Genomic DNA, 21,952 nt, shown 5'->3' on the forward strand with positions numbered 1-21,952 from the left:
CCCCTGAACACATAATAGATGACCTAACCTCAGGGCATAGTTTGGTACCTATACAATACATGGAAACCCAAGTATCTAGATTTCTTGAATAAGTAATGTTTAGTTGGTCTGTTTTAACTTTATATCCGGTAAAGTCGATACCATTGGATATTGATTCGGAATACAATCAATATACATGCATGCTCTGATAAAAACAGAAGTTCATGGATACATTGTCAAATTGTAGCTTCCCCAGTGCAATTCCTAACAGTTTATAGTTACCTTTTTTAAGGAAATATGAGATTTTAGAGGAATGATAAGGATTTTTTCATGCAACATTGCTAAAACTGATTCTGTCACGGAAACACGATGCTTTTGTTGATGTGTAAGTACGAAAGAGCGGCGACACAAATAATAAAAAAAAACTTTATTCATTTGGTGAAACACATTTTAAAGCTAAATGCGTCAACTGTTTGCACCTTTAATGTGTTAAAAATGATGCTTGTTATAACACCTATCTCTATTTATCATATATAAATATAATGTTCCCAAATCTTGGCCAAACGATTACGAAAGTGTTCTTTTTAGGAATTCAACAAATTGTTTATTTCGAGCATATTTCTTTCTGTTTTGTTTTTTTGCATTGCAACAATTTTTCACATCATTTTTTTATTTGACTCGTTGAAAAAAGATTTTATTAAAACTATATTGTCATTAAATGAGCATTGTAACAAACTGTGACAGAAATTGATAAAACAATATACGACACAACATAGTCTGATAAAACAATACATTTTAATGGATGTGTGTTTATTAAAGCATTCTTGTAATCTTTACGAAGTCGCATTAAACAACTTATTTTGATTTATGTCAACCAACGTATTTAACCATTTATTTTTTATTCAGAAATGATAGTTAATTTGCTTTTAGAATCTCACTTCAAATTAAACAGTACTACTAGCTGAGTAGTCTTCTTAAAATCATAATCTTTATTGGCCTTTAAGTTTAGCACAGTCACAATCCCTACAACCAAATTGACCATCAGGTCAAGTACGACAGGAAATGGACGTACCTGCAACAAAAATCTGTTGATCTGCCGTCGCCTCACTCTAAGCGAAGAAGACCGACATCCATAACATAAACCCTATCGTGAGGGCATGAACCCTCATCTCCGTCTTCGGCAAATCCGTCAATCACATATAACAATCCTTACAAACGTCAACATAATATAAAAATCGTCTGCCGAAATGCCTAATATGGAAAATGCAATTGTTTATTCGTGTAATACCAAGATCAATCCTAATCAGTTCCTCTCAAACAAACAAGATCATTTGTAATACTTTCATCTTCTACAGGTTTCAGAGTTTGAAAGGTAAGTATTCCATCATTATGCAGAATGTCCTTATCTGTATTGCGTAAGCAATGCTAGTTATATGATCGCTGATCATTGTACAAAGAGTGACACAGCGATGTCTGAATTTGGCAGCGATAGAAAAAAAAAATGTACTAAATGAACAATATGAAAATTGTCTGTTAAGTAACAGGTCCCTTTCCAATATTAACGGTTTTTGAAAATCAGATTATTGCTCAGATATATCATTTATTTGTTTTATGTTCATGTGATGGAATAAAGTGTTTGCATTTCTTTATTTTATATAAAACATTTTGCAATCTGCATTTAAATAAAATACAATGGACTCTCCCTCTATAGTTTGCAACAATAAAACTATCTTTTAATACATAATCTGAAGAGAGAGATATGATGATATCGAAAATATTTTTGATTATTATCCAGAAAATAACCTTAAGATTTTTTTTAAGATCAATTAATATTACAGACTGTTATTCATGAGTTTAATTTAGCAACCCTGATGATAATTACTAGAAGTTTCAATATGCAAACGATATTAAAGAGTGATACTAGACTTCCATCAGAATAGATCATCTACACTAATATAATTAAAGACAATCTACTCAAACTGTATTGCCATGTAGCCTAATTTGCATGCATGATTATACAGCTCCTGAAAAGGATTTCTGCCTGTGGAAACTTGGTCATGCAAAAGAGACGTTCGAAGATATTTCAACTTTAACGATTTGCATACATTTCTTTTACGATATACATATGTACTTGCTCCAGTACAAAGAAAGTATTAAACATTGAGTCTCAAATGTATATTAAAGTGTAACTCATTTGGTGAAAAAAAATGCTCGAATAATGAAATATAAATAGTACAGGATTTATCAATATACTTCATAGTAATAAAACTAGAGCTACCTTTTTAGTCCAAGCATTTCGAAAAAAAATGTGAAAACATTGATGTAGTCATGACAATAAAAACCATTTTATGCTTCATTTCATTATGTTTTAGATATTTGTTACGACATATTTGATCGGTGTCTTGGGTTTTCAAAATCCATAGAAGTTCAGTGTATGGCAGGGACTTATTTATTTTCAATATGACCTTTGTTGATTTATGATGTTAAGACTTCAACTTAATTAAATGAAAAAAAAACTATTGACAAAGAAAAAAAATACTCTACCAACATTAAACATTATATTGTTGTTGCTGTTTCTGCTGCTGCACCGGCTGCTGAAAACCCTTTTTAATCGTCATTGAAATTTTACACCGATATATGTAACGTGATATTAGATTAGTTAAAATTACTATGAGGTTGTTTTTTTTCATTATTTAAATAATCCAGTTAAATATATAAATGCTAATTGACTTACAGTGTCGATAATTGCTCTATTCATGTTCAAACGCATTGTTGATATTGTGGGGGAAAAGAGTCGAATTTACATTTTATTGTTACGTGTCTAGGTGCCTCTCTCTTTTAAAACACTTTACTCATACATTTCAAACACATTGGATACGAATTAACGTGTCTCACTTTCAAATTATTCTAGGTTTATATGCTTGCGCCTTTAAACAATATCAAAGTTATTTCTTGGTTCGTGTCCCTTTTGTTTTCATTGTATCAATGTATTTAAAACTGACTTGCATTACATAAAACTACTGGGACAAGCCCAGCAGCTTCAAGATTAAGGATGATCCGGTTTAGTCATTTAAAAAATACATAAGTGACAATACAGACATGTATGTTAATTTACATAGGTTATTTGTGAAAATGGACTCAGTAGTGATTGAAACCACAAAAAACAAAACATTTTTAAAGAAAACGTCACAGACGTGCATACGCAAGTATGCACTAGTCAATTCTTGAACCAGTCGAAAGATGTTTATATGGAATATGCTGTACATAAATAAGTAATTTGAAGCTCGCTATCAGTCAATGATGCAGTTGGAAATTACAGATAGTTGAAGCAGAAACTATCTACCATGCTCTTCCTTAAAGAGACATACAAAACAAAGCAGCTTAAATATCGACTAGCAATCAGAATTACGGCGGCTTAATTTTTGTTATCAAGTTTTCAATGTGAAAAAATTAATTCATGATTTTATTCAAACGTGATTTATTTCCGATGATAGACATATTTGTTTTATAATTAAACTTCAAACTGTTAATTTCCAGAACAATTTTTACAGCAACATATCGGCGAAAGAAAATATGAAAGCAAGAGTAAATGTTAAGCCCTACAAAAAACCTGTTGGAACGCTGATGAATGCTACCGAGTCCTGCCTTAGCTTGTGGCATCACGGGAATCCTCCAATACGATAGATGGCACAGGAGTTCGGAACGTGAGGCTAAATACAATATCAAACATCTCGTTAGACGCATTTTAATCGCCTGCATATTTCATATTTGAAACAAGTAAATTGGCTAGTTATACGTGACAGAATACAAAGGTTATGATTGGACTACAATAATTTACTGTCGGTGGTAAAAAGAAGGTCATGCAAAAACTAGATTTTTGCGTCACGAGATGTCTTGTGGTGTTTATCATATGCGAAATTTTGAGTTATGCCGATGGCAACGACGATGCAAAACGCTTGTATCACGATCTTCTTATACAGAACAAGTACAATAAACTGATTCGGCCCATCGGAAACAACACACACAAACCGCTTACGGTGAAGATGGGAATTCGGCTGTCACAAATCATCGACGTAGTAAGTATATTAACACATATAAATGTTGTTCTAAGAATATTCAATATTTTTTCAGTGATTAGCAATATGTTTTGCTATTAAACTTAAATGCCATTAATGTTATGTAAAATAGTAAATTGCAAAGACGCATGGACATTTTTTCAGTCAGAATATAAAATCTTGTATGAATTAAAATAATTTTTAAATACGAAAGGGCAATAAAAAATGTCCATACACTTTAAGAATGCTATGGCATACGTTGTTGTTGAACACTCAAATCAACAACTGGTTTTCTCTATAACATAAATATCTACTACCCATGAGTGCCGAAATAAATTATTGAGACACATGTTGCGCTGTTATTATAATAATCTTCAATACTTGCGTATATTTTAAGAACTTTCCTAAGTATCCATATTCAAATGTGTGTGATGGCAAGTGTAAATTGTGTTGTGAACGTATATATGTATGTCGTATTGTAAGCCTTAAGGTGTTTGACTTTACGAAGGTTAATATATTTATATATTAAAAGGCTTGCAGTAGTTTCACTATCATTTCGTTGAAATTAGCAGTTTGCAAGCCCGAACCTATGGCTATGGTTTTCAAAGATTGGTAATTAATTGATCATTGTTGTTTTGTCTTGTTCGATTAATGCAACAATATTGAGATAGTTAATATCAAGGTTAACAAGATCGCCTACCTCTTCGATATGTATTTAATCAATGTCTTCTGCCTATAGATTCGTTGATCCATTAACAAACTTTGGCGATGTAGATCTTAGGTCAATTTGCTCACAAAAGTACTGCAAAATGTTCACATATGTGTAAATCTGAATGATTAAGAACTTTCAAACATCATTCATTTTATAATGAACACGATGCCTGCATTTAGTAAGTTTCGTTAATTCGTTAATGAATGGTGCCATTTGTTTTTAAATAACGATTGCATCAATGTGCACTGAATTTATGGCGGTTGTATGTTCTCGTCTGTATGTAAACATAAGACATGACGGTATTACCTCTTTGACGTGAAGTGAATTCACGCCAATGCTTATTAATAACACATAAAGCAAATAGCTGAGCGATGAAATAAACCAGAAACATGCAAACTTTTCTGAGCTCATAAAAAAACAATAAATCCTTCATCCTTGTATGTTGCATGAAAGCAGAAGCATGATTTTATAAGTCAATGGCATACTAACAAGAACGAGCTATTCTACAAGTGCCAAATTAAGCATAAGGGTAAACATGCATTTCCTGTAAGTTTGAATATCATTGGTGAACAGAAGTGGTTTAAACTTTAAAAAAATAAGTCCATACTAATTTAGTCGTCACATTTTAAACCAGACTCGACTAAAAAATAAAAATAAACTGGTGTCAATTGTATGCGCAAACGAGAAAGGTATAAGGAGTGGAAACCAACGATCTATTTCATGAAAGATGCACACATAAACCATCAGATCAATTAAATCTGATTACCTGGAGTTCTAGAAACAATATGAACACGAAATGTAACTAAAAGAACTGCGTTTGAATGTACTGTATATTAAATCAGCATTGCTTAAAATCATCGTTTGAAGAATTCAGTACAAATAATGGTTAAACGCAGTTGTAATATTATTATTTTTCCACAATGATTGTGATAATAAAAAGACGTGGATTTCAGGTAGTGTTGCTGACATACGTAAATGAAATGATTTTTCTTCCAAATTGGTGTTTGAGTATAATTAATGACGTTTAATTTTGTTAGGTTAAATAGCATTCGATGCAAACATGGAAACAAATAATTCGTGGCAATGCTTATTAACATTCAATCGCGGGTTTCTGCATTGCCAGCATCAATCAACACTACTGGAATATTACATTAGTACATGGACGTCAAATGAGTGCTGTTGTCTATATTGACTAACTTTAGTATATCAAGAAGTTCAAGATGTTAGAAATGTGTATGACATACAATACTACTTTACATTTTAAACGTTTCAAATACTTCGTAAAATCGAATTACAATCAAGTTTTTTTTTAAATGAGTGAAGTTTTACGTTTTGCAATCGACGACTTATTAGGCTACTCGTTACGTGGCCGATAAATTATCTTTTATTGGGCAACTATATCGTTCCAGACATGTAGTGATTGCTCATAAAGTGTTTAATGAACATATAACTGAGTTAAAATGTTGGCTGATTGTCATTTTTGCTTCAAACGAACACATTCTATTCGTAGTAAGCATTTGTTTTCAATAAAGTATCCAATTTGACCAATAACACTCTCAAGTTTCTAATGATTCAAAACTGCTTTGAAATATCTGAACAAATATAACACATTTCCTCAACCCGTCGGAATCATATAAGTCACACCCTACGTCCTCGACTCTGCATATTTACTATTAAATGTTCCAAGTTAACAACATGATCACAGTAAACAACGGACAGAAAATATACTTGGCGATTTGCAACTTTAGACTCCAAACTATCTGGAAAACATCAATATTCATTATTTTAATTTTAGTGGATGAACGAGAGTTTATTAAAGAGTATAAAGGGATGTTTTAGAATGTCAATTTTATTTTGTTAAATTTATTTGTGTGTTAATGTTGTACTTTCATTTATTTCATACTGTAACAGTTACTATTGCTCAATGCAAAACAAACACTTAAGGAGTATAACGCATAGACATGGATGTCTAAACATTATTCGACATTGGTATTAAATGTAACCTGTACTCAATTGTCAACACATAATAGTGGATTGGTTTGATGATGATGACTATTCTTTCTCAGGTTTAACACACTTAATTCTAGCACACCGGATAGGCATTTCCGGTGAATTCAGCCGTGCTGGAAAACTCCATCTGGCATCCCCCCATGCCAGATGAGTCACGCGCTGTGACGTAACACTTTCATTTGCTTTTATTAAACACTACATGTAACCATAGTTATGAGATTTCAATAGATGAGTTCGATTAACATTAACTTTACAAAAATATTTCTTAAAAACAAAACAAAATAACCCTTAAAAGACGTGATATCGAAGGAACTTATTGACGTATGCGGTGAATACAAATTACTACGCGTCATGACGTCAGTAAACATCATCGCACGCGCTTTTTGGTGAAATGTATAAAAACGCGCTTTCTTATGTATTTTCTTCACAAAAAATGTAATTAAAGGTATGCTAGAAAAAATATCTATCATGTGTGTCCGTTCCGGATAGAAAAATCCGACCCTCGGGCACGCTGCGTAGCCGGTAACTCGGCAAGCCTCGTTACCTGGCAACGCAGGTGCCCTCGGGTCGGAATTTTTCTATCCGGAACGGGAACACATGACAGATATTATTAATATAAAATAAAATACACGTTTCTGTAAAGAATATATTGACAATTTAAAACTGAGATGTGTTATTGAAAGTACACTAGCGGTATCCTCATAATATCTCAAAATAATTCCATAACAGTAACGGCCGAGTGGTTTTATTCCAGGATGAGCTGAACCAGGTGATGACGACAAATGTCTGGCTGAGACAGGTATGTACAGTTTGTATAAATTCTTAACTTAACAGAAAATGTCAACTCATTTTAGCTCTTTCAAGACATTCCAAAATGTGCTTTGAGTTTATACTCTAACACAAGCCATGTGATTTTTTTTTTAATCGATCATATCGTATGGTCACTGTTTCAAAGTAGACATTCCACGCATTGGAAGTATTAATATCTGTTGTTTAACAAGTTGTTTGGCTATTAACGTTAAAGACAGCCTCAAGTAGTTTGAATATGCAAGTAACATCTTCAATTCAAGCCGGGACATAAACGCAATATTTTATTTACATTCTTGATCTAACGATATATTTTTTCCGTACTTTCGTTGATAAGACGCCCCAATGCAGTTACATAATCTTGGTTTATATGCAATGTTAAGAACGCACTTACAAATTGTGGAGTAAAACATTTTAGGAAAGCGATAATAAGATGCTTACTAAGTAAATACGTTACCGGATTATGATAAATACCATTATAAAAGAAAATATGCACTTTGTTAAATAAGCGTGTATGGACGCCTGTCAATGATGGACAACCAACGATTCTTAACTCCGTTTGTGAATATTGCCGCCAGACTGATGCATGTTAATGACAATGAAAAATGATAAGAATAGCAGTGCAGCCAAAAATAATTCCCCCGCATGCAAATTACCAATTGATGATATTGATATTCATGAGAGACCTGATTTTTTTCCGACACAATCCAACACAAATATTTTACACATGGGGTTCTTTATTGTTATTTAAATGTGATATCCCAGTAAACTTTTAACGATGCATATAGTTTAATTGTATATTCATATATCTCTTGAGGCGACTGACTTGCTAGTTTATCCGTACATTCTGTTTTGTCGAAAATCTTGATGCACATTAATTTATTCTTGGAACATGAATATCTATAAATAAGTAACTTAAATTTTCTTCGTTACTTTAGACAGGTGCACTTAACAAGAGCAGTGGATCATTTCTTACAGTAAAAGGATAAAACGTTCCGCTTTAATACCTTTGAATATTTATGAATACATTATAAACAAACGTATTATGTTAGTACAGGTTAATCAAAACGCTCGATATGTGCAACGTAAATGATGAAGTACAAACGTATTGAATATTTTTATTGCACTGATTGTTATGTGGCAAAATGAAGACGACGTGTTTAATCAATTTTATACCGACTCAATGGTGTCTATTAAGAAAATAATAATAATAATAATAATAATAATAATAATAATAATAATAATAATAATAATAATAATAAAAATAATAATAATAATAATAATAATATGTGCTTTCTTAACTTACAAGTTCGCGTATTGCTCTCACATTAAATAGTTTTCAAAGCGTAATTTATTTCGGAAATAAAAAATGCTGCTTACTTTATTTATCAATAGTTATATGAAAAGCTACAGAAACGTGCTCAGTAGTCAAACTTTTAAATATAAATCCCGTTAAATGGCACAGGTTAAACGCCAAAGACATCGAACACAATTACAAAAAATCATTTTTCAAAAACCATTTGTTTCAATCATATTTAATACCACAGGCATACATTAAACATCAAACGCCTGGACGTTCAATGTCTTTGTTCCGCGTGCTCACATGTGTATATGTTGTCCTATCATCCAGGCTTATCAGGAGTGATATGAATTCAAGTTGACATTGAGATATGTGTTGCTTTCCTTCTATTGATGCCGTGCTGTATTCTTATTCTTTCGAAAGCAACACGACCTCTTCTTTTATTCGGCATGGAATTTACTCCTAAATATAGTAACAGTGTATGTAGATCCATGGGGTGATGGTAAATTACAGAACCCAATAACCTTCAAAAGTATGTTCCTGCTGTGACCTTTTTTCTCACCAGGAGTGGAGAGATATCAATCTGCAGTGGGATCCGCAGGAATATGGAACAATTAGGCAACTCGAACTGCCTTCCAAAAACATATGGCTGCCTGATATTGTCCTATTCAACAAGTACGTGACGTTTTCATGCTTGTTTAAAGACACAGATTAGTGTTTGCTGAAATTAATTTCGTAAACAAATGTACATCACAAAACAAACTTCAAAAGCAAGTCATTTAATATTAAACATATAACCGCGTGATTTAACGAATAGTGTAATCGTTCATTCTATTCTTTATTCTTTTCCATATTTTCAGGTAAGACGGAATCTAAGAACTCTGAATATTTACTTTTTTGCATTTAAAGATTTATATTTTGTTAAACATCTGGTCACTCGACATGCGCTGTTGTAAACTATCTCTGGCAGATTGCCATTTTTGGGGAATACATATAAAGATAGGGTGAGAGCATAAGAGTACAAATGCAGTCCAATACAGCAATCTTTAAACTTTTATTTTACGTGTATGTTTTTGGCTTTTGAAAACCACTTGTGCCTGTTTCAATTTACCTGAAAATTGCTTGATTATAATACTAAGTTTCGACAGAGTTTCTTAATTAAACACAGTTTTTCAGTTTTTGTTCGGTAGTCTAAATAGGCTTCCTTTTCAGTGCCGATGGAAATTACGAAGTTACCCTCATGACAAAGGCAACTGTTGATTACCAAGGGTGTGTCGTATGGGAACCGCCGGCAATTTACAAGAGCTCGTGTACCATTGAGGTCGAGTTTTTTCCATTCGACATTCAACTCTGTTCCATGCGGTTTGCTTCCTGGACTTACGACGGCAACCAGGTTGACCTCATTCATGAATGCTCTACCAACCCGAAAGCAAGAGAGGTCATATTCAATGGCATCGATCTCCGTGATTTTTACGAATCTGGTGAATGGGACATTCTCGAGGTCACTGCAGAAAAGAATGTGAATAATAACACCGAATACCCAGACATAACATACAATGTGACAATGAGGCGCAAAACCTTGTTTCACACCGTAAATCTGATCATTCCTTCTGTTGCAATATCCTGCCTGACCATTCTTGTATTTTACTTACCCTCAGACAGCTGCGAAAAGATTACTTTGTGCATCTCTATTTTGCTGTCACTTAATTTCTTTTTCCTGCTATTGGCCGAGATTATACCTCCGACTTCAATTGTGGTTCCGCTGATCGGCAAGTACCTGCTGTTTACAATGATTTTAATAACTTTATCAATTATTGTGACTGTCATTACACTGAACGTCCACTTCCGGTCGCCTTCTACTCACACGATGGCACCTTGGGTGAGACGCGTCTTCCTTAACATTTTGCCAAAAATGTTATTAATGAGACGACCAAATTTAGAACTCGAAAACGTCGCCCGAACCATCGTGCGGACTCGGAATGGTATGGTGATGCGAGACCAGTACGTAAACCGAAATGATCTTGACATTTACGAGTCTTTACGGCTTACGGCGCATGAGGATCCAGGGCTAGACGCCAACGTGCTATCAGAGGAAGTTCAGGAGGCAATTGACAGCATTGTGTTCATTGCTGAACACCTCAAGAGGGGCGATCATACAGCTTCGGTAATGAGGGATGCATTACGTAAAAAGTGCTTTGCATATATGTTAGCAAACATATGCACAAAGATTTGGTTATTTTTTCTTATTTCTTCATTTTAGTGTTATGTTTTGACTAATATGACAGCATATACAATCACGCTGCATTTCATTTCCTTGGTAAAGAACTGTACTGATGCCCCAAATAAGATGATATCAGAAACAGTGAGACTCCATCTCATGACCTAGCTTTTTATCTTTTTTTTGGTAAAATGATCTTGATATAATATATAGATAAACATGAACAACCTTTGGGGTTAAAATGGTTGAACAACAACACTCATTCAAAATTACAGATTCTCGAAGACTGGAAATATGTTGCAATGGTTTTGGACAGGTTATTCTTGTGGATATTCACAGTGGCTTGTTTAGTGGGAACGTTTGGCATCATCTTTCAAGCACCAACTCTGTATGACAACCGACAACGTATGACCCCAGTTGATAGCTCCTACAAATGCCTACCACCACATGACCAAGGTTGTATGGTATTTTCCTATCTAGATGTGTGTGTAATGAAGACATTTATAAAGATATCATAATACAAGCTTAGTGAACGTAAGTCGTTGAAACTAATGTCCGTTTTCATCATCTGCTTCACATTAGATCTGTATAGTAATCTCTTTTTAACATACAGACAGCATTTATGCATAATGATGCATCAAAATAACAAACTGTACATTATTTCCAGGATTATTTTCGACTAGTAAGTCCGAAAACTCGTGTTGCTTTTCATCAAGGAATCTGTAAACGGAAGGTCATAGGTACGGATCAAGCTCACAACACCATTTCTATTCTCTATTTTAAATAAAAAAAATTGTAGATACGAACAAACTTTGATTGAATATTACATTGATAATTGCCTTCTTAGTTCATAAAACTGGTTATTATATTGTGTAATAACTCCAGTATACAACGCATTGCAACAAGTTGTTGTGATAGTGTAATATATTTGTATTATTGTGTTAGTGGCGTGACTATGCCCAAAAAAGGGAGGACTCTCTGCAGCATCGTTATTAATGAATTTCCAGAAAATTAGAATACATCTGAGCGATTTCGACCAAATTGCAATTATATATGATTTGAGTTATTACAATTAAGTAGCATGCATAGTTGCATCACTTCTAGAAAATATGAATATAAACATACACACAAGTGGTGGAACTTTCAACTTTTTCGCTTTTCGAGAAATTAAATTCATTTCGCCGGTTTTTAGTTTCAACATTTTGCATGGTCCGTGTCAATTTTAATTCAATAAGTAGTTGCATACTTAATACATATTGTTGATGAATTTTATTAAGGATAAATGACAATAGTGTTTGTGAAATATAGAAGTGTTGACATTGTTATTCAGCCATTTTGCTGTACACGAATTGTTCTAAATCATACAAAATATTGTTAAACACCTTTATCGAAGACATGACAGAAATGCGTGAGCCGATAATCATCATAACGCTATCAATGTTAAAACGGTTTCATTAGTGTCAAGTATGTATATGTCTAACATCTAACGTTTTATATTCTGTATGATAAAATGTTTCAGAGCCGACGGTGACCCCACCATGTATACTGGCCTCATCCTTTGATGAGAACTGATATTGAAATATTGATAATTGTCGCCGTCTTTATCCTAACAATAGATGTCTGTTAACCAGCCATGCATAATATGTTTAGTTGAACGCAAGCTTTGTCTCACCACGTTCTATCGAAAATGTTGTGTTTGAAATATCCTATTATGCGGAAATATAGAGTGATGAATTAAAATAGTGTTAAGCAGAGGAACCACATGCTAGAGCCCAGCTTTATTCGATGTGACGAGGGACATGTAACATATTAATCACGCGAAGGCTTGCATCATTTGGCATACGAAACAAATATCTCCGATTGCAGACATTTCATCTATGATAAAAAGGGTCAAGAGTGCCTTAACCGGTGTTCATCGCCGACCAATAACAAGAGAATGATGAATATTCATCGGTAACAAAACTTACAGGACTTACATGATGCATCACGTTATTGTTATAAGAACATTCTGTTAAAAGGTTTTCTTTTTAATATAAGGCCGTTATACACATACTATTGCTATTTAATCATAATTTTTATGTTAGAAACATTTGTACCAAAAAGAGGAAATTTGCCTAACTGGTTAATTTTCCTCCCCATTGTTAGTTTTTTTTCTCAGAATATTGAATATTGAAAGTTTAGTGCTAAAGTATTTGACCTTATGTTCTTTTGTGCATTTACATAAGCGTTTATCACTGTCACATTCGAAATACTTGTGCATCCAGCGACCAGATATTACGATTAAACGGCCGAAACGGACTCGTGGAGCTATTGCTGATATATTGGAAAAACTATGAACATTAACATTGCGTCATATGCATGTTTTATATGCATTGCTATTAAATGCAGATTAAATCAATAAAATATGATCAAATCATTATTATTATTATAACCATTCTATACTTTATGTTATTATGTTGTTTGAATTGCTTAAAAATGAATCAATTAGGTCTTAAACAAATTAAAAACAAAGCTATGGACGAAACTATACAAAATCAATCTTGTTTCTCACATTTGACATGATCAGAAGTTATTAAGTCACGCAGTTGTTCGAAAACAGCTGATCAGCCAGTTCTATAGAAATGGAATTCTGAATGGAATTAGGAAAGAATCAAATGGCAGTTAACACATTTACGGATTGAAAATAATTTTGGGATAATTGATGCGATCTTGAATATCCGAAGTCAATTTGCCAGTTTAAATTAAGGCATTCAAAATCGCTTGATTGTCACTGAAATTATTTGTAATCCTTAAAACTATTTACATAGTTGTTCTAAAAAAGAAAACGTTCGTTAAAAACAAGGTTAAACTAGAAAATATGTACGTTTATTACGTTTACCAATCGGCAAATGGCTCGCTAAGCGAAACAGCCTTATGCACATATTTGGCGTATACAATTCATCTATAGCGTTCGTGCCAGAGACGAATTGGGAGAGACAGCGGGGATAAAGAGGGGGAATTGAAAAAAGAGAAAGAAGGAAGAAACCGTAAGAAATGAAGAGATATTGGGTAGCCCCCGGTATGAAGAGGGCGAAAGGCTCAATAAGAAAGTTTGTCGGGTAAAAGAGAAGGGAGATTCTGAGAGAGGTTGTATTTAGAAAGATAGGTATAAATATGAAAAGACAGTGAGAGAGAGAGAGAGAGAGAGAGAGAGAGAGAGAGAGAGAGAGAGAGAGAGAGAGAAATAGCGTGAGTGCGAAAGAGAAAGAGGGGAAAGAGAGAGAGAGAGAGAGAGAGAGAGAGAGAGGAGAGAAGGTGTACGAAAGAAAGCGAGGGAACTGAGTGTAAATAGTTACACAGATAACTGATCCATACGTTATTATCGCATGAACGACGGTGGCTTTTTGTGAATCACGAGGTAAAACAAAGGAAAGGAGACTTCATATCGTAATAATATTTTATGAATATATATATATCGTAATAATATTTTATGAATATTATAACATTTTACAAATAACATCAACAAAAATGGTCTTTTACGGATATGAGTTACAGACTATTATTTGAAATAAAACTGAAACACTTTAGAAAATAATTTTTTGTCAGATTGTGTACTTATAGGTGAAAAATGTCACAAGTTATGAAAATGCCTTCTTTTTGAAAGATTACATCTGAATATTTAAAGATGTGCTATATGTATTTTTCTTTATGAAATGTAAATCGAATGTGAAAGAGAATCTGTTCTAAGTGACATAAAATAAAGGAGAAGAACCTTTTCGCTTTAACCCCACGAATTATGTTTTTCGAATGGTTTGTTTCAAATTTACGGTGTTTTTTTCTTCGCCTTAATGGCTAGGCCTGTGTGGATAGCATTTTAATTAATTGACGTGAAATAGACGTAACCGTATCAGGAATTACAACCAGACACCGGTTTTGGAAATACTGCCTCGGTTGAATGAATATTAGAATTTCTGGTTGCATTCTACCAGAAAAGTAACTGAGTTTTGAGACATTCCAACCTTAGCTATACGTCTGATATGACGTGAATCATAATACGCCGGAACTAATCCTTGATTGGAGACATTAATATCCTCTCGTTCAATCACATTTAAATTAAAGTCAGAGCGCATTTACTTTACATGTTCGTAATCAAGTCACCTCTGATCAGAGAAAGGCAAACTGACTTACGCCTTCAAATGATTTGCGTTCTCGATCTCATATGAATGAAATTCAAAATGTGATTAAGACTGAAAATTAGCCGGTTTTGAACTTGATTTTGTATTTTGTGATATTTACTTCAAAGACGTGAATCACACGGCTTGTTCATGTAACAGACTCTTTCACAGAAAAAGCCTTTTTGCTTATTCTCAAATCTGTAGACCCCAAATATGTTACCATAATGATTAGTGAATATTGGTTGAACAAACTGGTTTGCCTTTATTGAGCCTTAAAAACACAAAATTCGTTATCATCTCCTTGAACAGAAGAAGTAGGTCCGTGTAAGTGGATGATAGGGGTAATGGATGGAGGGCGCGCTCAAACAGATAGTCAGAGTCCCGACTGCACAGGCGAAATGTGAAGAGAAATAGGAACAGACGGTCAATCAACATGGCGACATTGTTCCAGTCCAACATTTTTTTTTAAACATATATTCATGAAAACTATATGATCGTTATATAGTGAGTAGTGATATTGAAATAAAAACAACAACACCCAAGTGATTTGTTCTCCTTTGATAAAATACCAAATTAAGCAAAACAAAAACATTCATGTTTATATCCAAGTGCAGGTTCAGGAATTTCATTCGTTCTTAGTACCCGTAAATTTGCATTTTGAACCAAACGCACGATTCAGCACGACTTATGGCAGTTTATCCTTCTGCACTTAAGGTCTAACTGTTCTATGTCAATATTTGTTTTTCTTATATGTATGATATTATTCTTCGGTTGAGAATTTCTAACGTGCGCCAGAGGTTTTCAACGAATGCTAATTAATCGTGATGACTTTCAAAACTAGTGCTCTCTTCTCTCCCAATTATAAAAATTGATAAACGGTGCATCTAATCCAGTTAAGGAAATGTTTAAGGGTGAGTGGAAGATAATGTTTAGATAGGAAAATGCTACCTAAAGACTTGCAAGTATACTCGCAAGTCGTTTTATGTAGCTGTCAACTCATAGTATTATTGCAATGATCAAAATGATTGGTCAATTTCAAATATATCTCAATACCGTCAGAATTTTATTTTAAAAACTGAACGTATAAAATGAAGTTAGTTCATATATTTCCCACTAGTTGTATCAATTTTATGTCGAAAGTAATTTATTTTAGCACTGTTATCTAATTTAATAATAAAATAAGCGGTAGCCCAGGGACTTTGATTTTTTTCTAACTGATTACTCATCTAGCCTTGTTGTGTTTTTTGCCAAAGATTGATATCGGGAACGATAGTGGGATAATTTGAAGGATTGTGTAGGTTTTCCTGTGTTTTTCACAAAAAGATTTCATTCCGAAAATACTGTTCTAATAATATTATATAAATGCAGACCGGGAATTTAATTGAAATTGGTTGAATTTCTGATCATTTTATCGCCGGTTCACCTTTGTTCCTGTGTTTTTTAATGTCATTACTACCCTCGTAGTTTACGTATCGTTGATAAAGCTTTTAACCTCACATATACCATGCAAGGCGGTGTTGGACAATTTCAGAGAACATGTTGACTCTTTGCCGTTTTGACCACTGAAAAGAAGGCGGATTTTTAATCTATTGTGCGTATAAAACAGATGTATATTCATAGAAACAGTAGTCTTTTCCAACAAATAAAAGACGAGTTATATTTGTAATTCTGTTTGATCAGAGCAAATATATTAATGTAAAAGGAATTGTCAGAACCTTTTTACATGTCAAAGAAATAAAGATTTAGGAAAAGCTGTAACATAATACGGCCCACAAATGTTACCGACTAAGTTTTATTGTTGACAAGTCGTATTTATTATAATAGTATTCCGTTAACCATTTGGCTGAGACAGCCGATGTTATAGCATCAACTTTTAAAGAAAGTTCGACATGAACTATCAATATAGTTGATAAACTAATACAATCTACAACAAAATACAGATTTTCAATGCCTTAGCTATGAAATCGATGCTATTGTATGCGCAGTATACCTAGTTCAAGATATCAAAATTCAGAATTATCGTTATTTGCCGCTGGCCACTATCACATACAAATAACCTGGTACCCACAATCGCAAGATCATGCTGTTTTACCTTCCAGCATTTGACCTATTTAAACACTAAAGATATATTTCGCATGGCCTTGAAAATTACTTTATTTATGTACCTTTTGCATATTTTTTAAATATTATTTATTAAATGTTTATATTCAGGCACTTATCAACGCATGCAATCGACGATATAGTTTGTGAGCCACAAAGTGTAAATGGAAGGAAGAGAGTGCAGCTGAAGGTTAAAAAAAGACGAAGTCATGAAGATCAGCAATATACGACCAAGGACAACGGCAATGTGATTCTAAATTATATTCTGCTGAAATACAATACAGTACGACCTTGTAACAGAATTGATCAAAAATTCAAATGAATCTTCGATGGCTTTCAAGCGGCTTTTGTTGGATTACATTTTGTCATGTATTTGTCGAAATTTCGGTGTGCTTACCAGTGTTCTTTCTAATATCTGTTTCATCTCCAGTTCTTATATTTCTTTTTAGCATTTTTTGTTGTTGAGGTCGTTTTATGCAAAAAAAATCTCTGGACGCGTGTCAATAAATATCAATTTCACCATGATGGCATTCTTTGTGTTACCGGTGAATTGAATTTACGTTATTGATTCAACTACACAACGGAATGTGGATGTGTTTTACCTGCTGCCCATCAAATTTCCTGGATCTGAATTTCATGAAGCATTCCTGTTGATCAAACGAAAAATACTCGAACTTATTAGGCAACGAATATTTTATAAAAAACATAAGAAAACAATGTAACATTGCTATAAAACACGCAAAGAACCTGATTGTTTCGTTTATATTGAGACATATCAATAACATATTATAAGTATCATCCACGGCCGCTCGTGTAAGAAAGGTTCATCCCAACCCGAGCGCAAGGGTCTTTGGGGAAAAGAGGTTTACCTAGTGTTATCACTGATAAGGGCATTCATAAAATGATCATAATATCACAACGTCATTGAACTTTCTTCTTAATATGAATATTTGTATGGTCGAAAATAAAAACAGAGAAATTCATTTAGATCACTTGTTTTAATATTACTTTGAATAATTAACAAGTGGAAATAGAAAAACAAAACCGACCGGAGATTAATGATATCACGTTTATGCACGTATAGAAGTTTTGAGATGTAATGGACGTCTGCAGCATCGATGAATAAAAACAGGCAGTTATATTGAACATTTTCAGGACATCCTCCTAGCATTTAGATATCATTAAACTGTCAGGGAACTATTATGTCCGTCGTGTTGTAACATCGCTAGGATGTGGCTCATTTTATGTTATCGTTTGATTTTACTACAGAGACAGGTACAGTCGTCAAACATTTACACATAAAACCTGTTTAGTGGCACAAGACTAGGGCCAAAACGACTATGAAACATTCTACATATGTATCACACAGCTTTATTGATATATGACGTGATTATCGCCTTTGAACTGTCAGTGAAACACGAATCACTGGAATAGGAGTCTACTGGAGGCTTAAACTATTTTGTATGGCCGTAACCTTACAATTGTTATTTTATCCTAAAATATTAAACCTCACATAAATTTGTTCCTTCCTTGTATATATAAAATCGATCGGTCCGTATATCATTGTATTATGATTAAAATCCAGTTTAATGACGTCAACGGTCCATATTATATTTTTGGTCGGTCCGGACCTCGCCAAAAATGTAATATGGACCGCTGACGTCATACAATTGGTAAGTGCGGCTTGCTATTTTCACAACGGCGAAAACATTATTAGCTTTGTTTGATAAAACACATCTAAATCGCTTTTTTAAATATTGAATGGTAATGAGAACTGTTCGGTATAATATAAGAAATATAACACACCACTTCGGGCCATATGGCATTATAAGGACCGTCCAGTCAGCCCCCGAAGGTGAATGAACCTAGGCTAACGCCTCGGTCCATATACACTTTCGGTGGCTGACTGGCCGGTCCTTATATTGTCATATTTACATTCACACTTCATTCCTTAACGATGGTTGTTGTTTATCAATTGCACTTTATTTCTGTTATAAGTGCAATGGCATTTCCCATCAATATCGCGTGCGTTTGTTCGATACTTCTGTCCTGTCATTGGGCGCAATAATACCAAGGGGCTGGGCATATTTACTACGGAACTATTTTTTTAATGAAATCGTAGTAAAATTATTGGCAACATGCAAAACTGTAATCTGCAGTAAAGCAGTTAAAACAAAATGAGCAACGATAATTTGATTGATTTTAATGTAGATAATTTTATGATGGCTGGACAGTTGAAGAAACGTTTGTGATTAAAAATACTGTTAAATGTCACGAAAATGCAAAAACAGTTAGTTTAAAATAACGTCTATAACGGGTGCTTGTATGACGTCATTAGTGATGTCATTGATTCGGGCCGCAACATTACTCGACAGCTGCATTTTGTTTCGACGCCATTTTTTGCAGTGTTCATTCGATTTGAAAGTGTTGTTTTTTCGAAAATTGACTGGATTACTGGGATTATTTACACACAATACCTATCGGGTAATCAATTAATTACCTATTCAGTTCTACTTTAACCATTATTTGTTTTGATAACTAATTTAAGCCTGAACATTTTGTTAACATGTTCTTGATAAAATGTACAGCATCTTCAGCATCATAAAAAAAATATTTGAAATTTCCTTGTTCATTGCATACGACGTAATGGAATCATGTCAATATAAGTCGTATGTTCTAAATAAAATCGACAGAAATAACTAAAGTTCGGAGGAGTGAGTCGTTTTAGACATAATTTAGTGATTTTAATAGCCTAAACAACTGCAGAAAAAAACTATTTGGTAAACACATCAGCTTGCCAGGAAAAGACAACTCAGCAGAAAATATGTAAGTTATATGTGGTTTATTTCATGTTTTGGTATTTAAATGCAGCTACATTATATATTCTAAAATATGTTTTTGTGCAAAAGTTTGCATCGTTGACCAACTTTCGGTCAGAAACCTGGTCGCTCAGCCTTCATTGTTATGATGCGGGCCCTGAAAGAGCATATGTAAAACAAAACACCGGGCATTAACGGCACGTGAATTTATTGAATAATGCACGTTTTCTACCGATTACGCCCGGGTTTTTGCGTTTTAATACACCACGATAACGGACCGAAAACACACATTGTATGCAATAATACGTATTTATAATATTCTTGACCTTGAAAAGAAAACATATAAATAAGGAACTATTTTATGTGTGCATTCATTGTCGTATAAAATTAGGTTACGATAGCTGTTCTAATTTACCCACCGTTGAGAACAACGAGAGAAAGAAAAGAGAAAATGCTCTTGAATAATCAATTTATCTTAGCAGAAATGTAGATTTAAATGAATGTAAATATAAGTATTAAAATTCGACATGTTGCATTTTATTGGGGTGTAGTATGCAATGGGGCTGTTCAAAATGGGTGGAGTCCACCAACATTTTGAAATGCGCCATTACATACCATACCCCAATAAAATGCAACATGTCGAATTTTAATCCTTAAATATGACCCTCAGTGGTGTGTTATATTTCTTAATTAAACAATTAGATATGTAAGCATCTAGTAAACCAGGACACACATATATTTCATCTATCAGTCATTTAAAAGATCCGGAAAAATCATAAACTTATAAATTTAATACGTAAAACATTTAATACAAAAAAGTTAAACGCAAACTCAATAACAATAGGTTCCTGAGTCAATGTTGAAGTCAATGGTATTTCCCTAAATTCTTCTGTTTTGTTTACCAGGGAACTTAATCATGCATCGGCTATCTTTATTGGATCGTTTGAATGTTTCTTACCGGTTTTCGAATGTTTAATAGATCCCCTTAAACCGTTTGATTTACGTCCAAGTTCTTGTTATTATTGACGGATAACGGAGCATTTCAGATATAAAGATATCAAAGGCCATTATTCACTTATGTCTAAGTTTTAGTTTTGAGGTCCTAAATATAGCACTTCTTATCATACATTTGCTGCTACGAGTAGATTTGCCGACGAAAACATTTTCATTTTACAAATAAATTGTTTGAATATAATTTACAAACATTTAATGGAAAAATTCAAATCATTAATGATTCGCGTTATATGAAGACCTTTGAGTCAAACTGAGACTCAATACTTAGTTTTATGGACCAAGGGCCGGTACATCTTAATTAAGTCATTTCCTATCTGTAGTTCGTAAAAATGGTATTGTCAAATAAAATCAGATCAATCAGTATAAAACAATGTATTTTCATTAAAGTCAATGATAATTATGTCCCATTTGACATTTTCAAAAGATAATATTGCATTACCAATAAGATAATCAAATCAAGCTACGGAAACGACCTTGGCTACGGGATGACTTAATGTTTTTTTAATAAATCTTGCCAAGAGCTTCCTATGGAGCTTCGTACAAAGTTTGACTTTTTTGACGCTTCACGGATCGATATAAAGTGGTACCTTCATATCTTGTTGGTAGTTTTATCGGTATTGGTGTGAATTATATGGTAAGTGTCTGTAGTATGATTGAGTTTGTATCGCATCCTTTTTTAAAATATCATTATCCATTGAAATCATAGTAAAAAACTATAAAAAAATGACCATAACAAATAGCACATATACAAGTACAATAATCTTAATGTAGCCTTTGTACCAGT

At 33.5% G+C, this 21,952-nt stretch overlaps 1 protein-coding gene across 2 annotated transcripts; it reads left to right on the forward strand.

Annotated features, from left to right (window-relative positions):
- Positions 1 to 3,706: 3,706 nt before the first annotated feature.
- LOC128227686 (acetylcholine receptor subunit alpha-like 1) lies at positions 3,707 to 13,430 on the forward strand. Of its 2 annotated transcripts, XM_052938449.1 has the most exons (7): positions 3,707 to 4,055; positions 7,511 to 7,555; positions 9,429 to 9,538; positions 10,076 to 11,027; positions 11,357 to 11,537; positions 11,749 to 11,821; positions 12,601 to 13,430. In XM_052938449.1, the coding sequence occupies exons 1-6, from the start codon at positions 3,840 to 3,842 to the stop codon at positions 11,805 to 11,807; spliced, it is 1,563 nt and encodes a 520-aa protein (XP_052794409.1). In that variant the 5' UTR covers positions 3,707 to 3,839; the 3' UTR covers positions 11,808 to 11,821; positions 12,601 to 13,430. The 2 variants fall into 2 exon arrangements, with proteins under 2 accessions (XP_052794409.1, XP_052794408.1); XM_052938448.1 differs by lacking the exon at positions 12,601 to 13,430 and having other exon boundaries at positions 11,749 to 12,575.
- Positions 13,431 to 21,952: the final 8,522 nt, after the last annotated feature.

Source organism: Mya arenaria, chromosome 3, assembly GCF_026914265.1.
Source record: "Mya arenaria isolate MELC-2E11 chromosome 3, ASM2691426v1".
Classification (NCBI taxonomy): Eukaryota; Metazoa; Mollusca; class Bivalvia; order Myida; family Myidae; genus Mya; species Mya arenaria.